This window comes from Coregonus clupeaformis, chromosome 17, assembly GCF_020615455.1.
Source record: "Coregonus clupeaformis isolate EN_2021a chromosome 17, ASM2061545v1, whole genome shotgun sequence".
NCBI classification, from domain to species: domain Eukaryota; kingdom Metazoa; phylum Chordata; class Actinopteri; order Salmoniformes; family Salmonidae; genus Coregonus; species Coregonus clupeaformis.
In genome coordinates this window covers 74123841-74150100 of record NC_059208.1, presented here as the reverse complement: position 1 = coordinate 74150100, position 26260 = coordinate 74123841, and the positions used below count along the sequence as shown (strand labels likewise).

Below are 26260 nucleotides of genomic sequence, written 5' to 3'. Positions count from 1 at the left end.
GTTATAATGCTTGATGAAGTCCATGTATTGCATAGGAAATCTAATGATGGCATAGCACTCAAGTACTGGTCAGTTGACTATGGTTACTGTTGCATATTATGAATGGAGTGCATCTCCAGTATGTGCATCCTTAACATACCTGCCCTGCTGTCATGCCCTGAAACAGAAAGGCATCCATGGTAAACCTCACAACATTCCTTTTATATGGGATGAATCTGGAGCCACTGTTGTTTTTGCTCTCAACCATGCACCTGTGCAGAAAATCGAGATTACTGTTAAATCCAAGATGTTCCTTAAAACTGTCAATCTGCAATTGCTACATTCATTTTTGGACTTATAAATAAATGATATGCACCCATTGATTATTGAAGAATATAACTTATAAATGCTGCATGAGCCTAGTTCAACTGTCGTACAACATCAGAACCCAAAACTATCATTTGGATATCATAGATGGCCAGTACTTGCATCTATAGCTCGGTCTATGAATTTGAGATTGGTTACATTTCTCCAGCCCCATCCCTCTGATTTTTGCCAAAACTGGGGCAGGGAATTTCTTTGTTATTGTTTCAGCTGCGGATTGCCTCTTTAAAAGCAAAGTACTGTGCAAATGATACTGATAGAAGTGATCTGGCATACTGTATGTCTACATTACCCAAAATGGTCAATGACAGTAAAGTGAGGCGTAGAGGTGTGTGACTGCTTGATGGTCACATTGCATGAGTGGACATAGAGACGTCCATCTTTAGACATGGAAGGCGCGTCAGCCTGAAAGTACATGGGCTTTCCCATTGTGTACTCATCGGATGGGGCAAGTCTCTCCCATTGAGCTGAGGGAGAGAGAATGAGTAGTCCGATCTTTCAATTACTTGAGGACTCATTTAAGTACATTCTATAACATCAGGACTCCTCATTTACTGTAGATCAATGACTCATCTATACCCTACCATTACGTGCAGTGAGCATGGGACGGGTTCTGTTCTTTATTGGTTTGGAGACCTTGTGTACCATATTCCGCATGTAGCCTACTTTGTAGGAGTAATGATATCTGGAAAGAAATACGCAAATCTAAATAACTGGCATTGACTATAAATCAACTTTTTAAATGTTGTGCCAACCTACTCTCATTTATGTAGTTTTCTTAGTATGCAATGATAACTCCTCCAGTGACATGCACTCATGGTAAACATCAACCCATCATAAAATAGTGTAAATACTGTAGGTCACCTGTTGAAATGACAGACAACTCGCAAGGTGAATGGTGCAGCTCGCCTGATAGGCCCTTGGAGGGGTCATATCGGAGTGTGTTGGAGTAGGCCACACGATTATTTACTAGCTGTTTTATTGAAGATAAGTAGGCCAATGTCAATATCAACAAGATGGTATTTCTGGGAAATATAGGCATATGAATGTTGACAAACACACTCACTGGAAAACCTTACCGAGCGCTTGCTCCCACAGAGGCCGAGGTCGTATTCGAAGATGAGGGAATCATTTGTAGATTTATTGGCTTGGCATGTTCCGAGTGTCAGTTGCGACGGTGATCCCCCTGAGACCAAAATGTTTTTCTTTACCTGCACCAACATCTTGTTGATGTTACAAAGTGTTATCACTTCGCGTGCTTGACTTTTTGGACCAGAGGGCTTCTGTGTTGCGTACACAGGGGCAGTATTTTCCTGACTTTATCCGGTATTTGTTCGTGTCCAGTACCACGGACTGGAGAGAAATGTTCCTTGTCTACCAGCGGCACCCTTGAGTGCTGGAACACAGGTAGTACGAGGTAAGATGGTTGGTCTTCGGCGAGTAATACCTTCACAAAAGGTTTTATAAATGACTGGCGTTCATTTGAGCCTCCCTCTGCTCTTAGAGAATGCAAAATGGGCCAAAAAGGCCAAGTTGAAAATATAAAACATATCTATATTCCTGTACAATAACTCGAGCAAAATCAGGCCCTGCGTCAATTAATCTCCATAGGTATGCCGCATTCAAATACTAGTCGGAACTAGGAAGCTTGGACATTTCCGACTGGCTGATTCGTTGATCGCGGCACGTGTATAAGTATAACCAGTTAGCAAGTCAGATATTTTCCGAGTTTCCTAGTTCCAACTAGAACGTGAACACGGCAGTATTCCTTGCAGTATGCGCCAAAATCAAAAACACCTGTTGGAGACGTAGTCGACTATTGGTGCGCACAAGGCTCGTGCCACGGAGGCCATTTGCACTGCAGGCAAAATATTAGATCAATAGGATTCAAATATTATAATAGATGGTTATGCCTGCCTATAAGTTTTGATAGGCTAGACAAAAATAGTCAGGGCCTATAAAAATTAAGACATACCCAAATATAGAAAATACAAATAGACAATTATAGATTATATCAAGACAATTTATTATCCATACAGTGAATGCTTTGTACGTTGTTAGCTCTCATTTTCAACTTTAATGACATATACATGTGGGATATTGTTAATTCTATGCCTAGATGTAAAATAAAAAAAGTGTTAAGCACATTATTTTTGCTCAACTCTAGAAAATGGTCAGTTCAATGGAAAATATATCCTCTGTCCATATTTAATGTACAGAAAGCACACCTTTATTGCGTTAAACACCTGGGCCACGTTCAGCAGAATACAACGTTTTGGAACGGACAGATAGAAATACGGTATGTTGAACAAACATGCCTCTCCGAAAATTAGAACAAGGAATCATGCCAGCTCTATTCATCACATTTCTATTTGAAACGTTTCGACGACGCTAGGCAACTAAATGTGGTCATGTTTTCCTTATACATTTAGCGACAGTAGCATTTTCTTTAAAGATGGGTAAATCAACACAGTGAGAGAGTGAATGAGAGGAGAGAGAGAGCAGAGCCAGTCCAGTAGAGGGCAGCGGGGGCTGCAGCTCCATTACACAGGTGGGTGGAACAGCATTCATTGGTGAAGGTGAAGTTGAGGCCCATAGCGTACTTCTCACCAGTCAGGCCACACAGGGCGGAGAGGACACAGCTCTTCTCATACAGCGTCACACTGAACTCTCCTGTAGATTAATAAAGATGTGTTTATGACCGAGTTAGCGTTACATTAATGGTGTTATTTGTACACACTCAGGTGAACATGCAGGCACGCACACACAATGTATGTAACTTAAGGAGCTCTCACCACGCTTCCCCACAGCTTTGCTGGACAGACATAGCTGACCTGGAGGACACTTCTGAGGGAACTTGATGCAGTCCAGTGGGGATATGGCAGGGAAGACACAGGTGAAGCAAAACAGAGCAACTGAAAGAGAAAGATATTGATTACATAAGAACAAAGTAAAATGAAAGTTTGGCTACAGATTTTTAATAGGTACAATTGTCAGTGCAAGATTATCAGAGGAAAGGAGCTGATGTCCTATGACGGACAGTTGGGGGAAATGGGTGGGAGGGGCTTAAACAATGTTGTTAATGTAATAATGCAAAGGTCACTGTACAAAGGTAAACACCAATTAACCAATTAGCTTCCCACATAAACACGTGCAAAAACACACAGTATATGATACATCTGCACATTGCAATATAGGTATTCAATTTGTAACTCCTTTCTCTTCCACTTACCCACAGATGGTACCAGACACAGGAAAAGCAGAGGGCATAGAAGCTGTGACATCACTTGTTTTTTGTCTCTCTCCAAACAAAGACAATATCCTGTATTCCCTTTGATTTGACTGCTTTACCAGCGCCTCAAGACCTTTCTATTTTCGTCGTTATCTAGTTAATGTTTTTAGATAAATGATTGTCTAAAAAAACAATAACTAGTTGCAACCTTCTCTTATCCAGTAAAATGTGTTGATATAGTCCGTTTGGGGATGCGTCTGTACAAACTTGTGGTATTATCCCAGTACTTTTAGTCTTCTCTCTCTTCATGCATCGTCTGCACAGATCTGAAGATAGCCTCCCGTTTTCCTTGATACTACCTTAATTATCTTCAAACGTCTCCCCACCCCGCCACACATCTGATTCAATTAGGACATTAGCCGTCCAGTGATAAGACTGAAGTCTCTCCTCCGCCATGGCTGATTGTAAAGTTTACACTGGAATCTGCATAAATACATTGTTGAAACAAACTATTTGAGTATTCAGTTTAATAGTGTATTGCAATGATACAAAATATATTACTGAAATCTACAGTACTGCTTTGCCGTGTATAGAGGGCCTTTATACAGTGCTTCTGTAACCACTCACTAAAGAAGAGGCTTATTGAGTCATCCCTTATTTCTTAATGAAAGACTTGAAGTTTAGAGGGAGGACTGTCAAGTGACTTGCAGTCTTATGACTCGGACTGAAGAGGAGGGGGTGATGGAGACTGGGCTTTATAACAGTATACATTTATTCACAGGTGAAGTTGATCATAGTACAGTAAACTGTTTGTGATTCTAATGCAGTCTATGCTGAACATATTCAATTCGCGTTATAGATGCCAAGCTGTACAATATGACAGTGGATTAATCCAAGGAGATCAAGTCCAGGCCAATGTAACCCATGCACATTGCTCCTCTAAGGAACTCCCAAACAATAAGCAATGGGGCTGAGTTTGCAGAGAAATACTGTTTATGCTTATTTCAAGTACACATTAAATGGTGTAATGCAGAAATGTGGTTAATCGAGGGTTGGGATGCCACACATGACTAGGTTCAAAAACATACCTTCCTAATCATCATGTTTAAACGGTCCCTTTTCAACACATTGGTCCCTCTTTTCACTTCAAATCCAGGATAAAACACACGTGCCGTTTGTATATAACTATAGATATGGGCTCTTCTCTTTCCTTGATTTCTCTCCCCATCTCCTTCTCAAAACGCATTGGAGGAGAAGATCAGAGGGGAGGAACCTTAAATCGTCTTCCCTCTGAGCTTCTCCTCCAATTCATTTTGAGAAGGAGCCAAGGAGAGAGGAAAGATTCATTGAGTCATGCACTACATAATGAGTTTAGTACACCTCCTGTTGCAGGAAAGTGGGCATTGCTTGTCTGTCGACCAGCTGCCGCCGCAGCCTGACCACAGCAGAGTCCACCTGCTCTGCGACCCTCTTGCCGTGCAGGTTGTCCACCAGCTGCAGACACGTGCCCTGCAGCCTGGAGAGCTCCTCTTCAGAGGACAGCAGGCAGCGTCTCAACACAGAACTACCCTGAGAGAAAAACACAAGACTCAGAGGGCTGAATTCTAACATGAGAACTTAACTCTACGATTTGCATAAATCATGCATTGATGTCAATGGAAGACTTGCACAGACATTTTTAGTCTACTACAGTAAATGGCCAAGTACATAATATAAGAGAAAGAGTGTCAATCATGTTCGTTTTTAGATGAAGGTCGTTAGTTACCAGTATGAGATGAGCAGCCTCAGGTAACTCGGTCCCAGGGTGTCTGTGGTAAACCTTTACTATAGGCCTGTTCAGTTTCTCTCTGGAAAGTATATCCCCACTGTACTCAGGGCCCTGGAAAACACATGACAACATAGGAAGATAGGGGTGGAGTAGTGAAGTCACCCACTACAACATTATTACAACCAACCAACCATTACACCAACATTAGTGGCTCTTTCTTTACCAAATAAGCACAGATACAGACACTATCTCCAATGCACACTCTTATGCATGACAAAGCCTACAGACAGTTCCACTCACATACTGACCAGTGCTCTGTCATGGCTGTGACGAATGCAGTTCAGCTGCCTCTGTTTGCGGAAAATGGCCTGCCTGGCGGCTGCAGACATAATTGTGAGATTTTGCTGTGCGAGAGAATGAGAGTTTTACTAGTTTGACTTTAAAATGTTAAATACTATTGTATGTCCCATGCTGTACCTTCAGAGTGACTGTCTCAGCTATTTTCTTCACCAGAGCTTCATTGACAGTACGGTGGGCAGCTTTTTGCCTGGCGATGGCATTTCCAATCATCTGCCTGATGTTCTCTCGTAGCAGCTGTGATTGGTTCACAGCCAGAGTGGAAGACTCCAGAACCTTCTTACATTCTGAGACAAGGAAAGATGTGGGTAATCCTTTAATTTACAGACCTGTTTCAGCTGATATTTGCCTAGTATCCACTAAGAGTGTATAGTAGAAATGGGCAATCTGTGGGACTAACTAGCAAATGGTAAGCCTACAGGTGCTGGTTTAAATAAATCCCAAATAAATAAATGAGTGGCTATTATGTAACTATTATGTAATTACACTGTCACCATGTAGTGTCTAAGACAAAAACTAGGCGAATCACTGACAATAAAACAAAGTGTAACCACAATAGGCGCTATATGGGACAAGGTGACGTCAACGCAGTGCCATAAACTGTGTTACATTAGTACAGTATGTTATTGACAGGGGCCGATTGGCTCTGGTAGTTTTATGAGGCCTTGGGAGGGAGTTCCCTGTCCCCCTGCAGAGAGAGAGCCAGAGCGAGTGTGTGGTAGAAGCTCTCTCACTGGCACAGTCCAACAGCTGCCTACTGCACTGACCCAGGGTCTATACATGGCAAGAAGAGAGCGAGAGAAATACAGGCTTTTTTAAAGGTATATCAATAGCAAATCAACTTGACAACTTTCTTGAATAGGCATACGCATAACTCTAGGCACCTGTATCCATTGAAAACCATAAAAAGAGAGAAAGCGATCACATTTATTTTATAAAGCCCTGTCTACATTAGCATTTGTCATAGTGTTTTTACAGTAACCCGGCCTATAGCAGTTAGACGTCATCACCTGTAGTTGTGCTAATGTGCTCCTCAGAGTGCTCTCCAGCTCCTGTTTCAGCTCAGTGAGTTCTCTCTTTTCACACTCCAGCAAATGGTCTGCTCCGTCTCTGCCCTGGAAACAGAGAACAATCATCTGTGTTTTTTTTTCTCATAACCATACAGTAGATTATAATACATATAGGCCTAATGTAGTCCAGCAAAGCAGTACTGGGCAGAAAAACTTTGGGTCAGGTGGAAATATGAAAATAACTCAAATAAATTCAGTTGTGACACATGCACACACACTGAACTCACAGTCTCAGTAGTAGCTGGTCTCATGGTCCTTCCCTCCACACTCTTCTTGTTGATCAGCATTTCACACCTCAGGCTCCTCAGCATCCTCTCCAGGAGGCCTCTCTCCCTCTCTAGTTTAATGCATTCCTGTGCCACCCGGACAGCTTTTCTACGTATCTCGCCCTCCACTTCCCTCACACCGCGCATGTACTCCCCTGCTACCCCTACACTGGCCTCCGCACATTGCTCTCGAAAGCAGGGAGGTGGGAAACGGAACCACACATGTGGTGGGGGTAGCATTTCGGAGCTAAACATGACACAAGACAGAGAATGACATTGAAGTCTACACATACAACAATATATAAAACTTACAAATATAATTAAACTTAATATCATTAACTGTGCATTATTTAGCAAAACAGCAATTACCACAAAAATACATTTAATTTAGGCTAAAGCTTATATAGCCTACATGATTGAAAATAGTGCACATTCATTCACTATTAATTTCATTCATCATAACTTTAAAATACACTCTCACCATTGTCCCTGTGGTTTGTGGTCTGAGTTTATGCTTGCACAAAGCAACATGAGTATCACCGCCTCCATCCACTTCAATTGTGTCTGTGCGCCTCGGGGTAAACGCGGCGGCGCTACAGTTCCGTGCACGGCTGATAGACCCCGACCGTCCTGCGTGGGTTTGCCGCACCAAGTGCTCCGCTCTCTGGATAGAGAGCATCGTATCATCCCGCCAAGACTGCGGTCCTATCGTCACTGAGGCGAGGGGAACTAACCGCACAGGCATTTTCTATTTACTCAAACCTTTTGATACATTTAATTAATTTAGGCTACTAAATTACGCAAAGTTCACCTCAACCCCCGAGGGCCAAATAAACTAGTGTTGAAGTATCATTTCCAAAACAACAGTTCCTAAGTAACCAGAAACCATAGTCCTGCTTGTGATTGGACAATAGAGGATGGATGAGGTCAGTCAGTATTGGGGTTTACTGGGGTCATGTCTAGATGGGATCCAGCTTTTGTAAGATTTACGTCAAAAGTTGTTTTTTGCTAATCCTAACCTTAACCTAATTCTCATAACCTGCCACGTTAATTATCCTAACCTGCTGCTTAAGTTCTCCGACACCTGCTACGAAAAGTACATTCTGACAAATGTTGGATCCATTCTAGCCATAACCGTTTACTGGGGATCATATTCCAAGTGTGAAGTACAGAGCAAATGAGACACCCACGGGTCATGAAAGTCCCTTTGATCATCCATGACATAGGCAGCAAAATGCATGCAATGAAAACAGACTACATTAAATATTGTGATCATATAAAGAGGTTTATTTCTCAATCTCAGACTTAAAAATGAAAACATGGCAGCAAATCCCCAAAAGACAGGCAAAAATAAATGTATCAAACCATTCTGTAGTAAAATTAACCCCCCAAAAAAAAAAAAAAGTATAAATACATTTTTGGGGGTCAAAAATGTAAACCCCTTTATGACAATCACAGTGCCAAGCAGTATCATGTTGCTAATGTGTAAAGAATTTGGCAGCGTGAACAGAAAAAGGCAAAAAGGCACATTTGGACAACAGACACTGGAAAAAACATACATAATTTACAGCAGGACACCAATACAGAAAGCTTTTGGGAAACTGCAACCTCAAACTATCCAAATTCAACACAATAATAATCACCCTTCTGATATTTGCACTTATCAAGAAGGCTGCACTACACGATGCCCTTAAGGATACATTAACAAATCTCATCATACAATCTACATTTCCCCATGTCCCATGCTAGCAGTTAATCAATGTCTGACTTGGACCAAAGTGTATTTTGAATTTGCATAAATGGTACTCTCAGTCAATTACATTTTTTGATTGAACTGTCTGTATTGATACATTTCATTGACAGAGTACCATTTAAGCAAATTCTAAATTCATGTTAGACATGGATTAACTACTAGCATACTTAATCAATTAAATCAGTCATTTTAACATGATTGAAATATTAATATACAAATATGAAGGATGCCAAAATGGAGCAAAAACATTATCATTATTGACAAATATCCAGTCAGGAGTTTTGATGCAACAAATGCGCATCAACACAACCTTTTTAATAGGCCTACATATAATTGTAATTAGAAGTAAACTACCTGTGGTGCAAGAAAGTGCTGGTTCATGCAGCTCATCTATATAAATGTGCATTGTACCTTCATGGTTCTACGTTTTTTGCTCTCTCACTATCTTGTTTGTCTCTTTCATAGTGTGTGTTTGACAGCAGTCATGGGTTCAAATTTGTTCAGCAGGTTCTGTTGAAGTTCTTTGAGTAGATGATCCCGTTCCTCGGAATCCAGGAGAACTTGCTAAATAAAAAATGTTCACAAATCAAAATATTCAGAGTTAATTTGGTCCGATCTTTAGTGTTTTTCTAAAGGTCATGTATGGACATACCTCGCTCATGTACGGACATACCTCAATGAGTTGGTCTCTCTTCTCCAGGCTCTTCCTCAATTTCCTCTCCTCCCTCTCTTTTTCCTCCTTTTCGCTCCGCCAGGCTCGCTGTGCCTCCATGTTCTCCTTCCCCCTCTCCCTCAGGTCGTTGCGTGTGTCGTTGAGTTGCTCTGACAGTGAAGACACCGTCTGACTATGATTCTGCTGTTGCTCCTTGAGAAGGCAGGGGAAAGATTAGAAGAGATGAAAGGCATGGGTTCTAATTACCAAACCATATTATAGGCTTGGTAATTCACGGAATTGGTAACTGAAGATGACCTGAAATGTGTAAAAGACAATGGAAGACTGACCGTATGTAATCACGGCACATCTCAGTATAAAGGAGTATCTTAACAGTCTTACTGTCTTCTTCTTCACTGATATGAAAGACAGGGATTGGTGAAAGCATCCACTTTCCCATCCTCACTTGCGCTCACCTGCACCATGCCCTGATAGTCCTGCAGGGCGGCGGTGAGCTTCGAGACCTCCCGGCACATGGTGGCGCTGTGCTCCTCTCTGTCCTGTAGCCAGGCTCTCACCAGGCTCTCCTTCTCCTTCAGCTGAGAGGCCAGAGCTCCCCTCAGCACCGCCTCCTGACACCCCCTGGCTAATCACAGAGTCCGACAGTGCCTGGGGGAAAGAAAACAAGTTATGAGGAGGAAAGTCTCCCTGAAGCCAGTGAAGTCAAAAGAGCTACATGTAGAATTTTTGCATTGTAATTTCAGAAACGTCCATAATATTTCTGCAGTAATAGTGGAATGATAGTGTTTCACCATATTCTTTCACCCCCAAAATATTTTGGCCCAATACAAAATCCCATTCTAAAATGCAAACAAAAGCCAGACCGGTTTCTGTAGTCAAGATGGGAAAACTGTAGAGCTGGGACGATAAAGCGAAAATGACCGACACCGACATTGCCTTCCTCCTACCGAAGCATTTTGCGTACGTCGTTAATATTCTATGATTTTGCTATACAACATTCCTCTAGGTTGTTGTAAAACGATTATTTGGTCAACAGTAATAGCCTATGCATTATGTTGATTCCTGCTTTAAAAGTATCTGCCTGTTGTGCTGTCGGCTGCTGTGAGAGTGGCCACTCTCACTCCCTCCCTCCCCCTGCTGTGAGAGTGGCCACTCCTCCCTCCCTCCCCCTGCTGTGAGAGTGGCCACTCACTCCCTCCCTCCCCCTGCTGTGAGAGTGGCCACTCTCACTCCCTCCCTCCCCCTGCTGTGAGAGTGAGCCACTCTCACTCCCTCCCTCCCCCTGCTGTGAGAGTGGCCACTCTCACTCCCTCCCTCCCCCTGCTGTGAGAGTGAGCCACTCTCACTCCCTCCCCCCTGCTGAAGTGAGCCACTCCTCCCTCCCTCCCCCTGCTGTGAGAGTGAGCCACTCTCACTCCCTCCCTCCCCCTGCTGTGTGCAAGGAGAAATGGAATGATAAAGAAATTTGACGTTTGGAGAAATGTGGATAAACATCAGAATCTGTTGTCAAATTGGTAAAACCGTGAGATCTTGTTGTACAATGAAGAAAAATATAAACGCAATATGTAAAAGTATTGGTCCCATGTTTCATGAGCTGAAATAGAGAACATTTCTGGAATATTTTATCTATATGCACAGAGCCAGAAATACATCTGATCATTCTGGATCCTATTTTGACAGGTTGCACATCAAAATATCAATCATGCATTCCCTGGATATGTTAGATAAATATTAGGCTACCATCTCAGTTGACTTACATGGCACTGTAAAAATGTGTCTTGAGCCCTGCCTCTAATGTAAAGTAACTGTCCATTAAAACAATGTTTTATTGTTGTAGCAATGTTCCCTCTAATTTTGGGGGGCATTGAGGACATTTTTGGTCTTGTGAGCGGAAACTTGAATGTTGTGAGAATTTTGTGCAACTTCCGCGCGCAGTGAACACTGAGGCTGTACCCTTACAGTTTGACAGTAGCCAATAGGTTATTGTGGCTATTTCAGCATAATGTAGGCCTACCAACAAAACGGCGCAAATCCCATAACATTTTCACATGGAAATAGCTTATGATTTCCATGATATAGCCTACAGTAACCTATATGCTGTGTTCAATGCAGGCCTACATTGCATGAGACTTTAAACACGTTTTTACATTATGAAATGCTTGACATTAATTCACGATTTTTTACTTGGTCTGTAACATGGACCAAACAGGTGACTGTAAATTGCATTTTATTGTGTTGTATGATGCAATAAACCACTTTACAAAATACAATGAATTACTATTACCATACAGAGAATTAGACAATGTAGGCTACCCCTCTATTGGCTTATTTGCATATTCAAGCCTGTCTCAAAATACAACACTGTCCCTTTAAGACATAAGCTTTTTACCAAGACAGCTTAAAATGTAACCTACACGTTTTGTGCTCTTGTAGGAAGCAGTAACTCCCCATTGCTGACCTATACTTATCTATAACTGGGCTAATAACTTGCTAACTAGCAAAGAATATCAACAAATGTGCAGACGCGCAGCTCTGCGATCTGATCTGAACTGAAAAGCTCAAGACCGCTGGTGGGCTACACCCGCCAATATAATTTTACTCCATTGCGCTCTGGCTCTGCCTACAACAAAATCACAGACTCAATTTAGCAAAATTAGATTTGTTTTCGTTTGTTGTATTGAAAAGGGGCTGAAATAATGTTGATTCGATCATAGAAAAAAACATTGATCTATATAGTGTAAACTAATTGGGTGAACTCTGAAGTTCAATCTCTTGCGTCTCTGCGCGGCATGGTATTTCTTCTGCGCGGCAGTCCTGGAGGAGGTGCGCGGCTGCACACGCGCGTAACTTAGAGGGAACATTGCATTGTAATCTATTTATTGTTATCAAGCAAATTAGTTATATTAATCACAATGTGACTTTTTGTCCATAATCGCCCAGCTCTAGCACCTACCCAAAAAAGTATTTATAGCTGATTTATCTTTATCGCATCAACTCAGCAAAAAAAGAATTGTCCTCTCACTGTCAACTGCGCTTATTTTCAGCAAACTTAACATGTGTAAATATTTGTATGAACATAAGATTCAACAACTGAGACATAAACTGAACACGTTCCACAGACATGTGACTAACAGAAATGGAATAATGTGTCCCTGAACAAAGGGGGGGGGGTCAAAATCAAAAGCAACAGTAAGTAGCTGGTGTGGCCACAGCTGCATTAAGTACTGTGGTGCACCTCCTCCACATGGACTGCACCAGATTTGCCAGTTCTTGCTGTGAGATGTTACCCCACTCTTCCACCAAGGCATCTGCAAGTTCCCGGACATTTCTGTGGGGAATGGCCCTAGCCGTCACCCTCCGATCCAACAGGTCCCAGACGTGCTCAATGGGATTGAGATCCGGGCTCTTTGCTGGCCATGGCAGAACACTGACATTCCTGTTTTGCAGGAAATCACGCACAGAACGAGCAGTATGGCTGGTGGCATTGTCATGCTGGAGGGTCATGTCAGGATGAGCCTGCAGGAAGGGTACCACATGAGGGAGGAGGATGTCTTCCCTGTAACGCACAGCGTTGAGATTGCCTGCAATGACAACAAGCTCAGTCCGATGATGCTGTGACACACTGCCCCAGACCCTCCACCTCCAAATCGATCCCGCTCCAGAGTACAGGCCTCGGTGTAACGCTCATTCCTTCGACGATAAATGCGAATCCGACCATCACCCCTGGTGAGACAAAAACGTGACTTGTCAGTGAAGAGCACTTTTTGCCAGTCCTGTCTGGTCCAGCGACGGTGGGTTTGTGCCCATAGGCGACATTGTTGCCGGTGATGTCTGGTGAGGACCTGCCTTACAACAGGCCTACAAGCCCTCAGTCCAGCCTCTCTCAGCCTATTGCGGAAAGTCTGAGCACTGATGGAGGAATTGTGCGTTCCTGGTGTAACTCTGGCAGTTGTTCTTGCCATCCTGTACCTGTCCCGCAGGTGTGATGTTCGGATGTACAGATCCTGTGCAGGTGTTGTTACACGTGGTCTGCCACTGCGAGGACGATCAGCTGTCCGTCCTGTCTCCCTGTAGCGCTGTCTTAGGCGTCCCACAGTATGGACATTGCAATTTATTGCCCTGGCCACATCTGCAGTCCTCAGGCCTCCTTGCAGCATGCCTAAGGCACGTTCACGCAGATGAGCAGGGACCCTGGGCATCTTTCTTTTGGTGTTTTTCAGAGTCTGTAGAAAGGCCTCTTTAGTGTCCTAAGTTTTCATAACTGTGACCTTAATTGCCTACTGTCTGTAAGCTGTTAGTGTCTTAACGACCGTCCACAGGGGCATGTTCATTAATTGTTTATGGTTCTTTGAACAAGCATGGAAAACAGTGTTTAAACCCTTTACAATTTGGATTTTTACTAATTATCTTTGAAAGACATGGTCCTGAAGAAGGGACGTTTCTTTTTTTGCTGAGTTTATATAGCTATATAGATATGGATTTTGGTCCATATCGCCCAGCTCTAGAAAACTAGAGCTGTATTCACAAAGAGTCTCAGAGTAAGAGTCCTGATCTAAATCCTACAGCACTCCTAATTTAATTCAACTGAGATTCTATGGAGATACTGTATGTTTAGGTAATGCCCTCACCTGCATGTCTTTCTGAGAGCTCTCTAGCGCCTCCTTCAGGCAGAGGAGAAGTGACTCTTTCTCCTCTAGCAATGCTGTGAGGGCCTGGTCCCGCTGTCGCCACACTTCCCTCTCCTTCTGCACCTCCCGCTGCACTCGCTCCTTCTCGACCAGCTCCACTCTCAGCTCCTGGGTTTTAGAAGGAAAACAGGGCTCTTATGTGTGAAACTTGTAACACCTTTGACTGAGTGACTTTATATAGGGTATGCAGTACAATGTCACATTTGTTAAATGAATGTGAGTGAATACATCTAAGTGAAAGAGTATGAGGGTGTGTGTGTGTGTACTTGTTCTACAGGAACTGCAGTACACTGGTAGCACAGCAATCACATGTGTGTTCAACTTCAGACTCACATTGATGATGTCCTGGTTACATTGGAGCACAGTGTTGAGTGTGTAGAGGTCTTTCTCCCGGTCTCTCCCAGCCTTCTTCAGTGCCTCCAGCTCACTCTCCATCCTCTTCTTCTCACTCATCTCAGAGCGCAGAGTCTCCAGAGCTTGCTAAAGAAGAAGTAGAACATAAGACATCAGCAAAATAACATTGTACAGAAATGTTCTATATCAAAATAGTAATGTCATATTAAAAAAAGGACAAATTCACACATTTTATTGTCCATGCCTTGACAGTCTGCACAAGTTATTTTTTTTGTAAACCAATAGCTTATTCAAATCATAATCAAATGGGATCAATCTAAGCCCTCACCTTATTGTCGGAGAGAGTTTGTTTCAGATTGTCAGTGAGTGCCTGTGTCAGTCGGTCAGCCACGTCTGTCCCTGTCCCCACCTCCACAGACATCATCCTGATCAGACCCATGCACTCCTGAGGCAGACAGGGAGACAGGAAATTCATGTCTGATCATGGAATAACACAAAAACACATGGCTTCAGAAAAGGACTTGATGTATGAAAAAATTACACCAGAATAGAAAAACTGCATTTAAAACAATGTCTTACTGATAAATATTGAGACAATGATCGTTAAGAAAACAGGGTTTGCCCCAAACACTCACTGTTGGATTGCTGTTACAGTGCTATGTGTGTTGATACTTGGATTTATAACCGACATTTCTTGATTTCTTGTTTTTTAAATGGATTATTTGTGTACCTGTTTGACATTTTACTGCACTGTTAGGAGCTAGTAACGTAAGCATTTCGCTGCATCCGCTATACCATCTGCTAAACTGTGTACGCGACCAATAAATGTGACTATAAAAACATACATATACACTACCAGTCTAAAGTTTGGACACACCTACTCATTCATGGGTTTTTCTTTATTTTTTACATTGTAGAATAATAGTGAAGACATCTAAACTATGAAAAACACATATGGAATCATGTAGTAAACAAAAAAGTGATTGTGGAGGCCAGGTCATCTGATGAAGCACTCCACTCTCCTTCTTGGTAAAATAGCCCTTACACAGCCTGGAGGTGTGTTGGGGCATTATCCTGTTGAAAAACAAATGATAGTCCCACTAAGCCCAAACCAGATGGGATGGCGTATCGCTGTATAATGCTGTGGAAGCCATGCTGGTTAAGTGAGCCTTGAATTCTAAATAAATCACAGACAGTGTCACCAGCAAAGTACCCCCACACCATAACACCTCCTCCTCCATGCTTTATGCTACACATGCGGAGATCATCCGTTCACCCACACCGCGTCTCACAAAGACACAGCGGTTGGACTAAAAATCTCAAATTTGGACTCCAGACCAAAGGACACATTTCCACCGGTCTGATGTCCATTGCTCGTGTTTCTTGGCCCAAGCAGGTTTCTTCTTCTTATTGGTGTCCTTTAGTAGTGGTTTCTTTGCAGTAATTTGACCATGAAGGCCTGATTCACACAGTCCCCTCTGAACAGTTGATGTTGAGATGTGTCTGTTACTTGAACTCTGAAGCATTTATTTGGGCTGCAATTTCTGAGGCTGGTAACTCTAATAAATGTATCCTCTGCAGCAGAGGTAACTCTGGGTCTTCCATTCCTGTGGCGGTCCTCATGAGAGCCAGTGTCATCATAGCGCTTGATGTTTTTTGCGACTGCTCTTGAAGAGATGTTCAAAGTTCTTGAAATGTTCCATACTGACTGACCTTCATGTCTTAAGGTAATGATGGACTGTCGTTTCTCTTTGCTTATTTGAGCTTTTCTTGCCATAATATGACTTGGTCTTTTACCAAATAGGGCTATCTTCTGTATACCCCCCCTACCTAATCACAACACAAGTGATTGGCTCAAACGCATTAAGAAGGAAAGAAATTCCACAAATTAACTTTTAAGAAGGCACACCTGTTAATTTAAATGCATTCCAGGTGACTACCTCATGAAGCTGGTTGAGAGAATGCAAAAAGTGTTCAAAGCTGTCAAGGCAAAGGGTGGCTATTTGAAGAATCTCAAATATAAAATATATTTTGATTTGTTTAACACTTTCTTGGTTACTACATGATTCCATATGTGTTATTTCATAGTTTTGATGTCTTCACTATTATTCTACAATGTAGAAAATAGTAAAAAATAAAGAAAAACCCTGGACTGAGTAGGTGTGTCCAAACTTTTGACTGATACTGTATATTAAACCAATTTCATATATCTATTTGTCTAACTGTCAGTATATTAAGCTGAGAAAGTTTGCTCACCCATACAATCTTCAGTAGAGATAACGCAGTTTTGTTTGGCTTTTGTGATGGATTCCTATCTGCTAATACCACTATATCATAAGTTAACTCTGGGAGTTTAAGAGCGTGGTGTGTCCATGTTTTGATGGTAACATTCCACTAGTTCAGCCAGTGTCTCATTTCTGAGTGTAGTGGATCCCTGTGATTTCAGCATGACTACACTGTCTCCTCTCATAGAATCACTATGAATCACTCACCTGTATAACTCGGTCTCTGCTGTGCAGCGAATGCCCCAAACTATGCAGTAGGAAGTTTCCCCCGTCCTTCTGTGGCAACTGAAAAAGCCATAATCACACCATACACAGCACTTAGATTAAGGAATTAAGTCAACACAGGACTAGCATTGCTGCAGCGATAGAAGAGCAGCTTAGCCTGGTCATACATCGGTTTGTGTTATCTTTCAAACTCATGACAATGACCATAGGCGTTGCCAAGACAGCACAAACTGATCTGGGACCAGGCTAGAGCAGCAGACCTCTCCATTTTGAAGCCAGTGTCTTGTGGGTGATATGCCACTATGTTACAGTTGATGCTTTCAAAGAATGCAGGCAATCAGTTTGTATACTTGTAATAAACTTTGAACATGCAGGGCAGTTTATAGGCTTATACTGTAAGTGCCAAGTGTGAAAGTTCCCCACCACAAAAGCCTGATATACTGTCAGACCTCACACAGAGCACACAAATACTTAATCGCAATTATTGACTTATTTGAACTTTTCTAGGATTGGGTGGAGCTAATGCCAGATTCCAGGCAAATTAAAATATTTGATTGTGTAGAGCTGGCTGTGGGGCTCTTAATCGTCAAAGTTCTTCATGGATTTACAGCTCCCATTCCCAGACTGAACTTGCTAATAGGGCTTCCTAAAATATCAAAACAACTAGAACTCAAGCCAGACCTGAATCACAGATGTGAATCTCATGAAATGAGAATCAGTTTAGGTAAGATGCCTTAACAGCTGGGGGTAAGGCCTAGACATGCTATAACCATAGGTAGGTGCAGGGTTGGATAACATGAGTCTACCGTAAGGAGATAAGGTTAAAAGATGCCACTCAGCGGCTGAGAAGCATGTTAATGATCTCTTTATGAAAAGCAATCCTGAGCTGCAGGGCAAACTCCTCTAGTTGGGGGAGATTCCAGGGAGAGGTGTGTGTGTGTGTTACATGAGTGCACCTGCATTAAGGAAAGAGGACACTCCCTCATCCAGAGACCAAACAAACTAACACACCCATCATTCCTTGCATAATGCTTTATTTGTGCTTAGTCAACACAAGCACGGCTTAAAGACATTGCTATCCATGTGATTCTGTAGACGTGTGTGAGTGTGCGCGCGCAAGTACATGCAGAGGAAGCATGTTAGGGACACTATGTTCAGGCCATTATATTGCTGTGCACCAGCTGACTAGGCCTATACCTGTTGATCTTGTAGAAAAAGTCATCAGTCAGTTACCATGACAGGGATTGTCAACCTTAGTTGTGTGCTCAACCAAATGATCATGACACTTCAATTCTGCTCACCAATTTAAACCTGGACCAGCCTAGTCCAGCTTTGTCAGGGGAACCAGTCCATAGTATTTATAGTAACTCAATTGAAAATGACAAAACTGTTTCAATTGGTGAGCAGAATTGAAGTGTCATGATCATTTGGTTGAGCACACAACAAAAATACTATTTTAATTGGAGAATCTCCATTGAGAATGCTTTTTAGTCCATGACTAGGCTTAATGTGTGGCTTAATAAAGTGTGTAAATACAAGGGGGAAACATGTGGAGTATCAAATCAATAAACTACTCAGTGCTTACCTTAAGCCAATCCTCTGGTCCATTGACATTAGTATCTGGTTTGGTTTTGGTCCCGTGTTCAAGCTCAGTTTCTAGGGTCTTGATGCGTGCCATAGCTTGATCAAGCTGTCCTCGCAACTGCCTGACTGCAAGGTGCACTCGACCTGAAGTGCTCTGAAAATAAATCAGAAAATGGCATTTTGTTGTCACATTCAATTCTGTTGAAGTCCTATTCCTGTATTCATAAGTAGGATAATATTCAGAGTTGGAACTTTGCACTGGCTACAGACATTTTAGATCCTAGATGACATATTACAGACAACTAAGTAAATATTTACACTCAGTGATAGACGGAGCGATCCACAGGCAAGGCAAGGCAACCTGTCAGAAAATCCTCATTTAGGGCAGAGATATTTTCCTGACCAGGGAAAGGGCTGATTTATAGGCAATGGAAACCCAAAGTGTTGTCAGGAAAAACTCCTGGCCCTACTCATAATCACTCCCTATCGTTATTTGGTATGCTGGATTTTGATTGAATGTAAGAGAAATCTCACCTCTCTGTGTAGTGGAATAAACTCATCCCTCAATTCAGTCAGAACATCATTGGTCTCTCCATCCACTTCCTCTCCTCCATTCTCCCGCTCTCCAAAATTCAGCACCCTTGTTACCTCAGGGGAGGATGTCTCACCTACCTCTCCTAAATATCGCCCTTCCCTCTTTCCCAAAACGGGAATCTTACTCCCTGGTGGTGAACTGACAGGCTTTCCTTCAATACCTTTCAACTCTCTGAGGACCAGGAGTGACAAATCATCTGGAAAATCAAATGGATCACGGCAACCCAACGAGTCCAGTGATTGGATGGACTCAGTGCGAGAGGACCCTCTTAAGGAGAGAGTGGATCCAGCCAATGACGCTGGGCTAGAGCTGAGCGACGGCACTCTCGACCAATGAAGGGGCATGCTCTGCGACTTGTCCCGCGATAGGGCCAAGGGGGAAAAGGGTTGGAAGGGCAGGCGGCGAGGAACCCCACAAACGGACTCATAAGCGGAGTCGGACACCCTCAAAGAATCACATCCCTCACAATTTTTCCCCTTTGAGCATCTTTTCCCCGTTCTCCTGAAGTATGGACATGCGTCCCATTTCTCAGACCAGCACTCATACTCTGACAGGGCCATGTTCTCTTTCAACATTTCCATGTAGCCATCTTTGTCTCCCATTCCATCCCCATCCTCCTCACTAGTGCTGCTCCTCATCCTGAAATCCTGAGGGTGTCGCTGGCGGTAAGCGCTGCGTACCCACTGCCTGACCTTGTCCCTCTCCTGGGTCAACTTCTGAAGCCTCTCAGAGGATAAGACCCTCACTCTGGAAATTACTGAGTCAAACTTGAAAACCCGCTCTAGAACTGAAACGCATTTGCCACACAAGAACTCCCCCCGCCCACTGCCCCGTGGTACGGACCGGCCTAGTATGTGTGTCAGTACAGAGAGAAGATCCATTGCTTTAGCGGGTGAGGACAGGGACGAGAGAGACGTTGTGGAGCCAAGGGACATGGTGCTACCTGCAAAAGGGGGAAAGGAAAACATTAGAACACACACACGTGCATACACGCACAGAAGTGCACACACAACTCACCCCAGGGGCTGCTTTGAGAAGACCTGGAGAGATTTCCTCTGCCCAGTGAGTCTGATGGGGTCTGAGGCTGACCATCTTTTTTGTTCTGACCCCCAAAGAGCCATCGCCGTTGGTTACCCTGCAGGTCACCCCCACACACCCGACACCCCTCGCCTTTGCCTCTGGAGGACATAGTAGACGGAAGGGCTAGAAAATCCCCCGATGTCCACAGAATGTTCTTCAATATTCTGTTGGAATAAAGCAGAAAATATTCTAAGCTGCAGCCTTAACTAAATGTATTCTAGACTTTTTGATCATGATGTTGAGAATGGTTGGATATCTAATCTTAGAATTCAATTCTGTATAATTGCACTTGCTGGCAGTGACATTCAAAGTAGTTTTTCCAAGTCAGAACTGGATTTTCAAAAGCTGGCTTCACTTTTGGCCCACTTATAAAAATAAAAATAAAGATTATCCTTGGCTGTTTAGCCTAATTCAGTTATTATCGGCTCTCACTGCTTTGCCTGTCAGTGTGCTTTAATATTATAGTGTGGATGTTTTTGTCAGTGTGATGGCTCTTTTAGCACACATCTGAGAGTGTTTACAGTAACAACCAACAGCCGCCTACACGTCGACCTTGAGCCACGCTGACAGTACATTACGCAAACTGTCAAAGCAAAAAACAAGTCTCGCAAACTTTCACGGTCTCTCCGCCATTCGTCTCACTGCTCGCTTGTACCTATCATTATGAACTTTATAATAGGCTGCTGTCCATTACTCTACAATTTCGAAAGACGACAGCTGCTGGTGTAAGTTACGTTTCTTTCTGTTGCCCGCGGTACACAACCTATATAACCAAGACCATCGACCTGTCTATGCAGTCCTATTTTAAGCAGCAGCGGTGTGTAAATAAGTTCCATTCCGACAACGCAGAGTCCGTCACCACGAAAATTCTAGGCTACGTGTTCACTGTCTGAATCAAATTAAGCAGTATGACTTTACCAAATTAATTTCGTCCTTTGGAGTTTGCCAAAATCACATATTTGTTTTCTTTATCTCCACTTTTAGAACATCTGCATGCATAAATAGTTTGGATGAGTATGGCTTATCTGTCTCTAGAAGTTAAATCTGGTTTCGCGCTCTGAACCCGATAAAGTTGGTAAATCTTGAACACAAATTTTTAATCCCGGTGCCGTCCTCGGTGAAGTTAACCGAGTCCCATCAACATTTTCTAAAAACATTCATGACTTTACCAATGACCACATAGTAAAAAATTAGAAATAGAATTTCATTAAAAAGTGTCTTACAATATCAACCAGGAACTCGAGCGCGCTGCAGTAGCCTACACCGGAAAGGAGCTGTGAGTGTGCGCTACCTTGCTGACGTCATTGGTCATACCTGGGGTGTATTCATTACGCCGATTCTGTTGCAAAACATTTCGTAAACGGAACGAAACGGGGAGGGACCTACCTGAATTAGTCAAATAGAAAATCTCTGTTTGGACTAATGATTACACCCGTTCTGAGAAGTAAATGGCCGTATGTCGGCAGTCCATTGGATTATTTTCATAGACACACTTTTCATTGGTAATGTACAGTGCCAGAGCTCCTCCCTCAACTAATAGCTACAATGGAATGTAATTGGGCGGCAGGTAGTTTAGTGGTTAAGAGCGTTGTGCCAGTAACCGAAAGATCGCTGGTTCTAATCCCCGAGCACATCTGTCGATGTGCCATTGAGCAAGGCACTTAACCCTAATTGCTCCTGTAAATCGCTCTGGATAAGAGCGTCTGCTAAATGACTCAAATGTAAATGTAATTGAAGTTTATGAAACATTATAGGTTACATATGATTCTGATGGCAATCATTCCCAGAATATAGCCCCCCCCAATTGATCCCTGAACACATTTAGTCTACTGTTTTTCATTTCTGCTCAGATCATTGTAATCTATGGTAATCTATGGAACTAGGAAATGTGCATGCTTGGGCGATTGTAGTCCAATGTTTGGTAATCATTTTGAAGATTCAGTCAAATATAAAGATTATACACTATCATCAATCACACAGATTTATTCCAAGAGAGAAACAAGTCTGATTCACCAGGAGTAGAGTGAAAGCATTGTGCAAGAACACATCATGTGAAATTCAGGAAAATTCGGTGTGTATTTCCTATTACTTTACAAAAAAACACTTGATTCCGCTGTTTCATAATCACAGACAAACAATACTGTATAAAAATATAAAATAGGCACTACATACAACTATGATATGTCAATCAAAGACAACTTGCATAACCTTTTATGGCTGTTTCTATGAACATGATATTCAGCGTGAATGTGTGTGTGCGCGTGTTCATGTCAGCCACTCCTCTATGCAGCCTCTGAACACCGTCTCATTAGAATGCCAATAACTGTGTTTCACTCCTGAGAGCACATACACAGCCAGGTCTCCACGAGCATGCAGTGTCTTCAGCCCAAACGAATCCCTAACGTACCACTATTCAAATGAGAGAGACAGAGAAGCACATAGTTACCCATCACATTATGACATGAACATTAGGAACATTATCAATGATGGTAGATGGTACCATTAAAGTAACTTACTTCCTGGTTCTTCATCTCAACAATGGTTTCGTTAATGTCATAAAATCCAAAGTGACTGATTGGAGAGAACAGACATGGTTAGTGCAATAGGTATAGAGTGTCACTAGTGTCCAGCTCACGTCTCACAGATGAAACCAATGTGTTTGTAAGAATGCAGGATATACAACAGGGCAATTAATTTAGTGTAAAATAATGGTGGTGATGGTGACCATGGATACCTGGACTCCCATGGTGTAATCACTCCATCATCTGGTCCTCCAATCAACACCAGCTTGTTGATTCGCAGGAAGTTCTTCCTCCACTCTGATGATTAGAGAGAGATACATTTATTTGTTCTGAGATTGAGAGTAACTATGTCACTCCACATTTTATCGAATTTAAAACGACTTAGGCCAACAGTGTCAGTAGGGCCAGACTGAATCTGCAGTTTTATCAAATATATATTGAGAAATAAATGGAAGCCAAACTAAATAGGCCTATTGCTACAAAATGTATAGTTTTGTTCATTATGCAGACAAGGCAGTGTGAAAGGAGAAGTAAGGAACTTTGCTGGAGATTTTGTCTGGCCCTTATCAGTCAATGATGACTAATCTAATCTAGGTTTTCAGTTTTGGATGCTGAGATATCTGCAGTAGGAATGAATTTCAGTACCTGTCATTTCACTGTGCGGTCTCTCTCCATTCAGAAGGGCCAGATAATTGCTGCTCTTCAGGAAGCGTTCTCTTTGGTGTGGGTCTGGTAGGACAAAACATTTTGGTGCAAGCACAAAGGAACAGTCATAAGCCTCTTTACTGTACTCAGACACACATCTACAAACAAATGTTCTGGTTCTCTATTTGTTTGACACTGAAGTTCCCCTTTAACAACCCAATTCTCTCTTACCATTCCAGAAGTTGCAGATGGACCATTTCTGTCCTACTAAAGAGTAACACACGTGAAAAAGACTGGCCTTTAGATAGTGAGGAAAAACCCATTTCAGAATTTCTGTGTCTGTGGAAGAAGCACAAGGAAAAGGCTAGTAAAATGTGTGAGGTGTGTGGAACATATCATGTGTTCCAAGTTTTCACACAGCTTGCAAAGTTTCACTTTTTATTTGAAATGTGAGATATTGATAGAAAAAATGAAACTTTGTTGCATGACAAAAAGCAAAACTTCATTGTGTTCGAATTTATTGGGGAAAATAATAAAAACAAGACCTATACGCAGGCCTTGCCTGATCAAATATGACTTCCGAGAAGAAAGTGGCCATCACTGACCTCCATACTGGCCAGCCTGTGGTGATGAGAGGGAGATGAAGGACTGGACATTATGGTCAGGAAGTGTAGAAAGAAGTCCTCGACATATCAGACCACCTAGGAGAAGCAGGGGAAGACAACATTAAGCGGACAGAGCTATATCTCTATGTATTGTTCCAAAAATGCAAAATAACAGAGATAGAAAGACCTTGTGAGAAGCAGATAAGATGGACGCCGTTCTCTGCCTCCTGCATGATTGGATAGAGCGCCTTTTTGAAGCCCTGCACCTGCACCCACAGTGGCTTCAGGCTGGCCATGTTATCATACAGATCTATCACTGACACGTTGGTACCTGGATGGGCCTGTCAAAAGAATACATCAGCTTATATTGCAAAATACAAGAAAAAACAATGTACCTGAAACATTTTATCCTATCATATTATTCTAATAAAAAGTATGAGCTGGCGCACACCCAGATAAAAATATTTAGTGTAGAGGTGCTGACTAACGGGAATAAACTGTAAGCTATAAAAACAAAGAGAGTCGCACACGCCATATGTAGAACCTCCCAGTAATTTATTGGGTAAAAAAACACCAACGTTTCGGCATCATTGTGCCTTCTTTACACAATAAATTTAAGGTTATACATATGGAGTGTGCGACTCTCTTTGTTTTTATATCTTATCATATTATAACATACATTATAAACTGGGTGGTTCGAGCCCTGAATGCTGATTGGCTAAAATACGTGGTATATCAGACCATATACCACGGGTATGAAAAAACATATATTTGTATTGCTCTAATTATGTTAGTAAGCAGTTTATAATAACAATAAGGCACCTCGGGTGTTTGTGGTATATTGCCAATATACCACGGCTAAGGGCTGTATCCAGGCACTCCACATTGTGTCATTCATAAGAACAGCCCTTAGCCATGGTATATTGGCCATATACCACACCCTCTCGGGCCTTATTGCTTAAGTATAATGATATGATGGGCCAATATTATAGGCTGAAAACGTTGTGTTTGCTCTTGGTATTGGGGAAATGATGGATGGATGACTTGAACATCTGCTTTTTTCTCTCTGGAGAATGTTTAACAGGACAATGGCCACAGGTTTTTAGAGGAATAGAATGTTATGTATGATATACATTTGTATCACAGGTGCACTAAAACAGGATCTTATAACATTCTTACTTCATGTGAAACTGTTTCCATGGATACTTTTTTGCCTTCTTTATGAGTTACTACGTGTAAAACATTTTGGTGGCCCAAAAACTATATTTTATCACTCATAGACTGTATAAAGTACCCTCAATTTCTTTTTTCCCCACATACATCTCAATCATCTAATCAGTCTCAAATTACATCATAGTTGTTTTCTTTTCTGTTTAATAAGTACATAATTACGGTTCAACGTGTGTTGTAGAGGCTTGGGCTCTCTGCATTTTGAAACGTACCTCTTGTATCAAACGACTCATCATAAGGAATTGTTTAGGGCCGTCAAAGAGGCCGTGAACAATGATGACAGGTTTGTACCCAAGCGTGTCCGCCAGGTTAACTCCACACAAGAGCAGCAGAAGTACATTGATGTCCAACGATGCTCTCATTTTCAATTAAACCACCGATAAATAAAAGTTTGATTCCTTCAGCGTGCAGGAGAGAACAATTGGTTGCATCACCCTAGCATAAATTCAAATTGAAACGGACATTTAAGTTCCAGTTTACTATGTTTACCTACTTTCATTATTACACATCTGTTGTGGGTATCGCGGAAGAAGACACTCCTTCTTCCTCCTTTATCATCTTAATTCAATGTCAGGTGCATGCTAGCCTCACTTGACTTTTAATGTTTCAATTTAAATCACTGTGATTCAATGGTCACGACACACACTTGAAGGGAGGTTTACACTCCAGTCTGTGCCTAAATTCCACTCACAAAAAGGATTAGACGGGAAATAATGTAAATGAATATAGATTAGACAGGTCTTTAACAATTGAGTGTAATGCAAAATGCCTCATAAACTAATCGTATTAACGATGACGGATGTAGATAGCGGAAAAAAATATTGTAATGACCCGGGCTGGGTCATAAAGGAAAAGGAGACGGACACCAGGTGTGCAGGGCAGAACACAGGTTTATTCCTAAACTGGGCTATTGTTCAGGCCACAGCCCACGCCGTTCAGTTCCGAACGTACACAAATATACAATG

The 26260-nt window shown here is 42.2% G+C and overlaps 5 protein-coding genes and 1 pseudogene across 5 annotated transcripts; all 6 read right to left on the bottom strand.

Moving 5' to 3' along the window:
• The window catches only part of LOC121553305, a 3519-nt pseudogene extending 1088 nt beyond the window's left edge, over positions 1-2431 (bottom strand).
• lypc (ly6 domain containing, pigment cell) lies at positions 2406-4056 on the bottom strand. Its single transcript, XM_045226695.1, has 3 exons — positions 3596-4056; positions 3159-3278; positions 2406-3036 (listed from the first exon to the last, which is right to left on the bottom strand). The coding sequence occupies exons 1-3, from the start codon at positions 3645-3647 to the stop codon at positions 2828-2830; spliced, it is 381 nt and encodes a 126-aa protein (XP_045082630.1). The 5' UTR covers positions 3648-4056; the 3' UTR covers positions 2406-2827.
• Positions 4057-4242: 186 nt separating this feature from the next.
• LOC121553469 (coiled-coil domain-containing protein 105) lies at positions 4243-6075 on the bottom strand. Its single transcript, XM_041866595.2, has 4 exons — positions 5841-6075; positions 5672-5767; positions 5361-5474; positions 4243-5164 (listed from the first exon to the last, which is right to left on the bottom strand). Exons 1-4 carry the CDS (start codon positions 5931-5933, stop codon positions 4967-4969), a joined length of 501 nt encoding a protein of 166 aa, XP_041722529.2. The 5' UTR covers positions 5934-6075; the 3' UTR covers positions 4243-4966.
• Positions 6076-6302: 227 nt separating this feature from the next.
• Positions 6303-7895, bottom strand: LOC121553470. Its single transcript, XM_045226603.1, has 4 exons — positions 7538-7895; positions 7018-7303; positions 6731-6835; positions 6303-6494 (listed from the first exon to the last, which is right to left on the bottom strand). The coding sequence occupies exons 1-4, from the start codon at positions 7741-7743 to the stop codon at positions 6303-6305; spliced, it is 789 nt and encodes a 262-aa protein (XP_045082538.1). The 5' UTR covers positions 7744-7895.
• Positions 7896-9499: 1604 nt separating this feature from the next.
• Positions 9500-21594, bottom strand: si:ch73-95l15.5. The gene is made up of 10 exons (XM_041866184.2): positions 21517-21594; positions 20231-20416; positions 19153-20156; positions 18620-18772; positions 17017-17094; positions 14853-14969; positions 14504-14650; positions 14111-14278; positions 9938-10130; positions 9500-9674 (listed from the first exon to the last, which is right to left on the bottom strand). The coding sequence occupies exons 2-10, from the start codon at positions 20400-20402 to the stop codon at positions 9655-9657; spliced, it is 2052 nt and encodes a 683-aa protein (XP_041722118.2). The 5' UTR covers positions 20403-20416; positions 21517-21594; the 3' UTR covers positions 9500-9654.
• Positions 21595-22301: 707 nt separating this feature from the next.
• On the bottom strand, positions 22302-25804 carry LOC121553600 (lysosomal thioesterase PPT2-A-like). Its single transcript, XM_041866846.2, has 8 exons — positions 25508-25804; positions 24253-24406; positions 24066-24161; positions 23692-23799; positions 23461-23544; positions 23028-23112; positions 22810-22864; positions 22302-22702 (listed from the first exon to the last, which is right to left on the bottom strand). Exons 1-8 carry the CDS (start codon positions 25655-25657, stop codon positions 22559-22561), a joined length of 876 nt encoding a protein of 291 aa, XP_041722780.2. The 5' UTR covers positions 25658-25804; the 3' UTR covers positions 22302-22558.
• Between the last annotated feature and the right edge of the window lie 456 nt (positions 25805-26260).

Excerpts from the sequence above, each read along its gene's own strand:
- lypc (XM_045226695.1), bottom strand. The coding sequence starts at position 3,647 with ATGTCACAGCTTCTATGCCCTCTGCTTTTCCTGTGTCTGGTACCATCT. Across the intron at positions 3,279-3,595 it reads GTGTCTGGTACCATCTGTGG|TTGCTCTGTTTTGCTTCACC; the intron begins GTAAGTGGAAGA and ends TTTCTCTTTCAG. Across the intron at positions 3,037-3,158 it reads CAAAGCTGTGGGGAAGCGTG|GAGAGTTCAGTGTGACGCTG; the intron begins GTGAGAGCTCCT and ends ATTAATCTACAG.
- LOC121553469 (XM_041866595.2), bottom strand. The coding sequence starts at position 5,933 with ATGATTGGAAATGCCATCGCCAGGCAAAAAGCTGCCCACCGTACTGTC. Across the intron at positions 5,475-5,671 it reads ACAGCCATGACAGAGCACTG|GGCCCTGAGTACAGTGGGGA; the intron begins GTCAGTATGTGA and ends TGTGTTTTCCAG. Across the intron at positions 5,165-5,360 it reads AGGCTGCTCATCTCATACTG|GGTAGTTCTGTGTTGAGACG; the intron begins GTAACTAACGAC and ends TTTTTCTCTCAG.
- LOC121553470 (XM_045226603.1), bottom strand. The coding sequence starts at position 7,743 with ATGATACGATGCTCTCTATCCAGAGAGCGGAGCACTTGGTGCGGCAAA. Across the intron at positions 6,836-7,017 it reads GACCAGCTACTACTGAGACT|GGCAGAGACGGAGCAGACCA; the intron begins GTGAGTTCAGTG and ends CTCTGTTTCCAG. Across the intron at positions 6,495-6,730 it reads GCACATTAGCACAACTACAG|ACCCTGGGTCAGTGCAGTAG; the intron begins GTGATGACGTCT and ends TGCCATGTATAG.
- si:ch73-95l15.5 (XM_041866184.2), bottom strand. The coding sequence starts at position 20,402 with ATGTCCTCCAGAGGCAAAGGCGAGGGGTGTCGGGTGTGTGGGGGTGAC. Across the intron at positions 14,970-17,016 it reads GCAGAGACCGAGTTATACAG|GAGTGCATGGGTCTGATCAG; the intron begins GTGAGTGATTCA and ends TGTCTGCCTCAG. Across the intron at positions 10,131-14,110 it reads GCTCTCAGAAAGACATGCAG|GCACTGTCGGACTCTGTGAT; the intron begins GTGAGGGCATTA and ends TCTTTCCCCCAG.
- LOC121553600 (XM_041866846.2), bottom strand. The coding sequence starts at position 25,657 with ATGAGAGCATCGTTGGACATCAATGTACTTCTGCTGCTCTTGTGTGGA. Across the intron at positions 24,407-25,507 it reads TGAGTCGTTTGATACAAGAG|GCCCATCCAGGTACCAACGT; the intron begins GTACGTTTCAAA and ends TTCTTTTGACAG. Across the intron at positions 22,703-22,809 it reads TTGAGATGAAGAACCAGGAA|TGGTACGTTAGGGATTCGTT; the intron begins GTAAGTTACTTT and ends TCATTTGAATAG.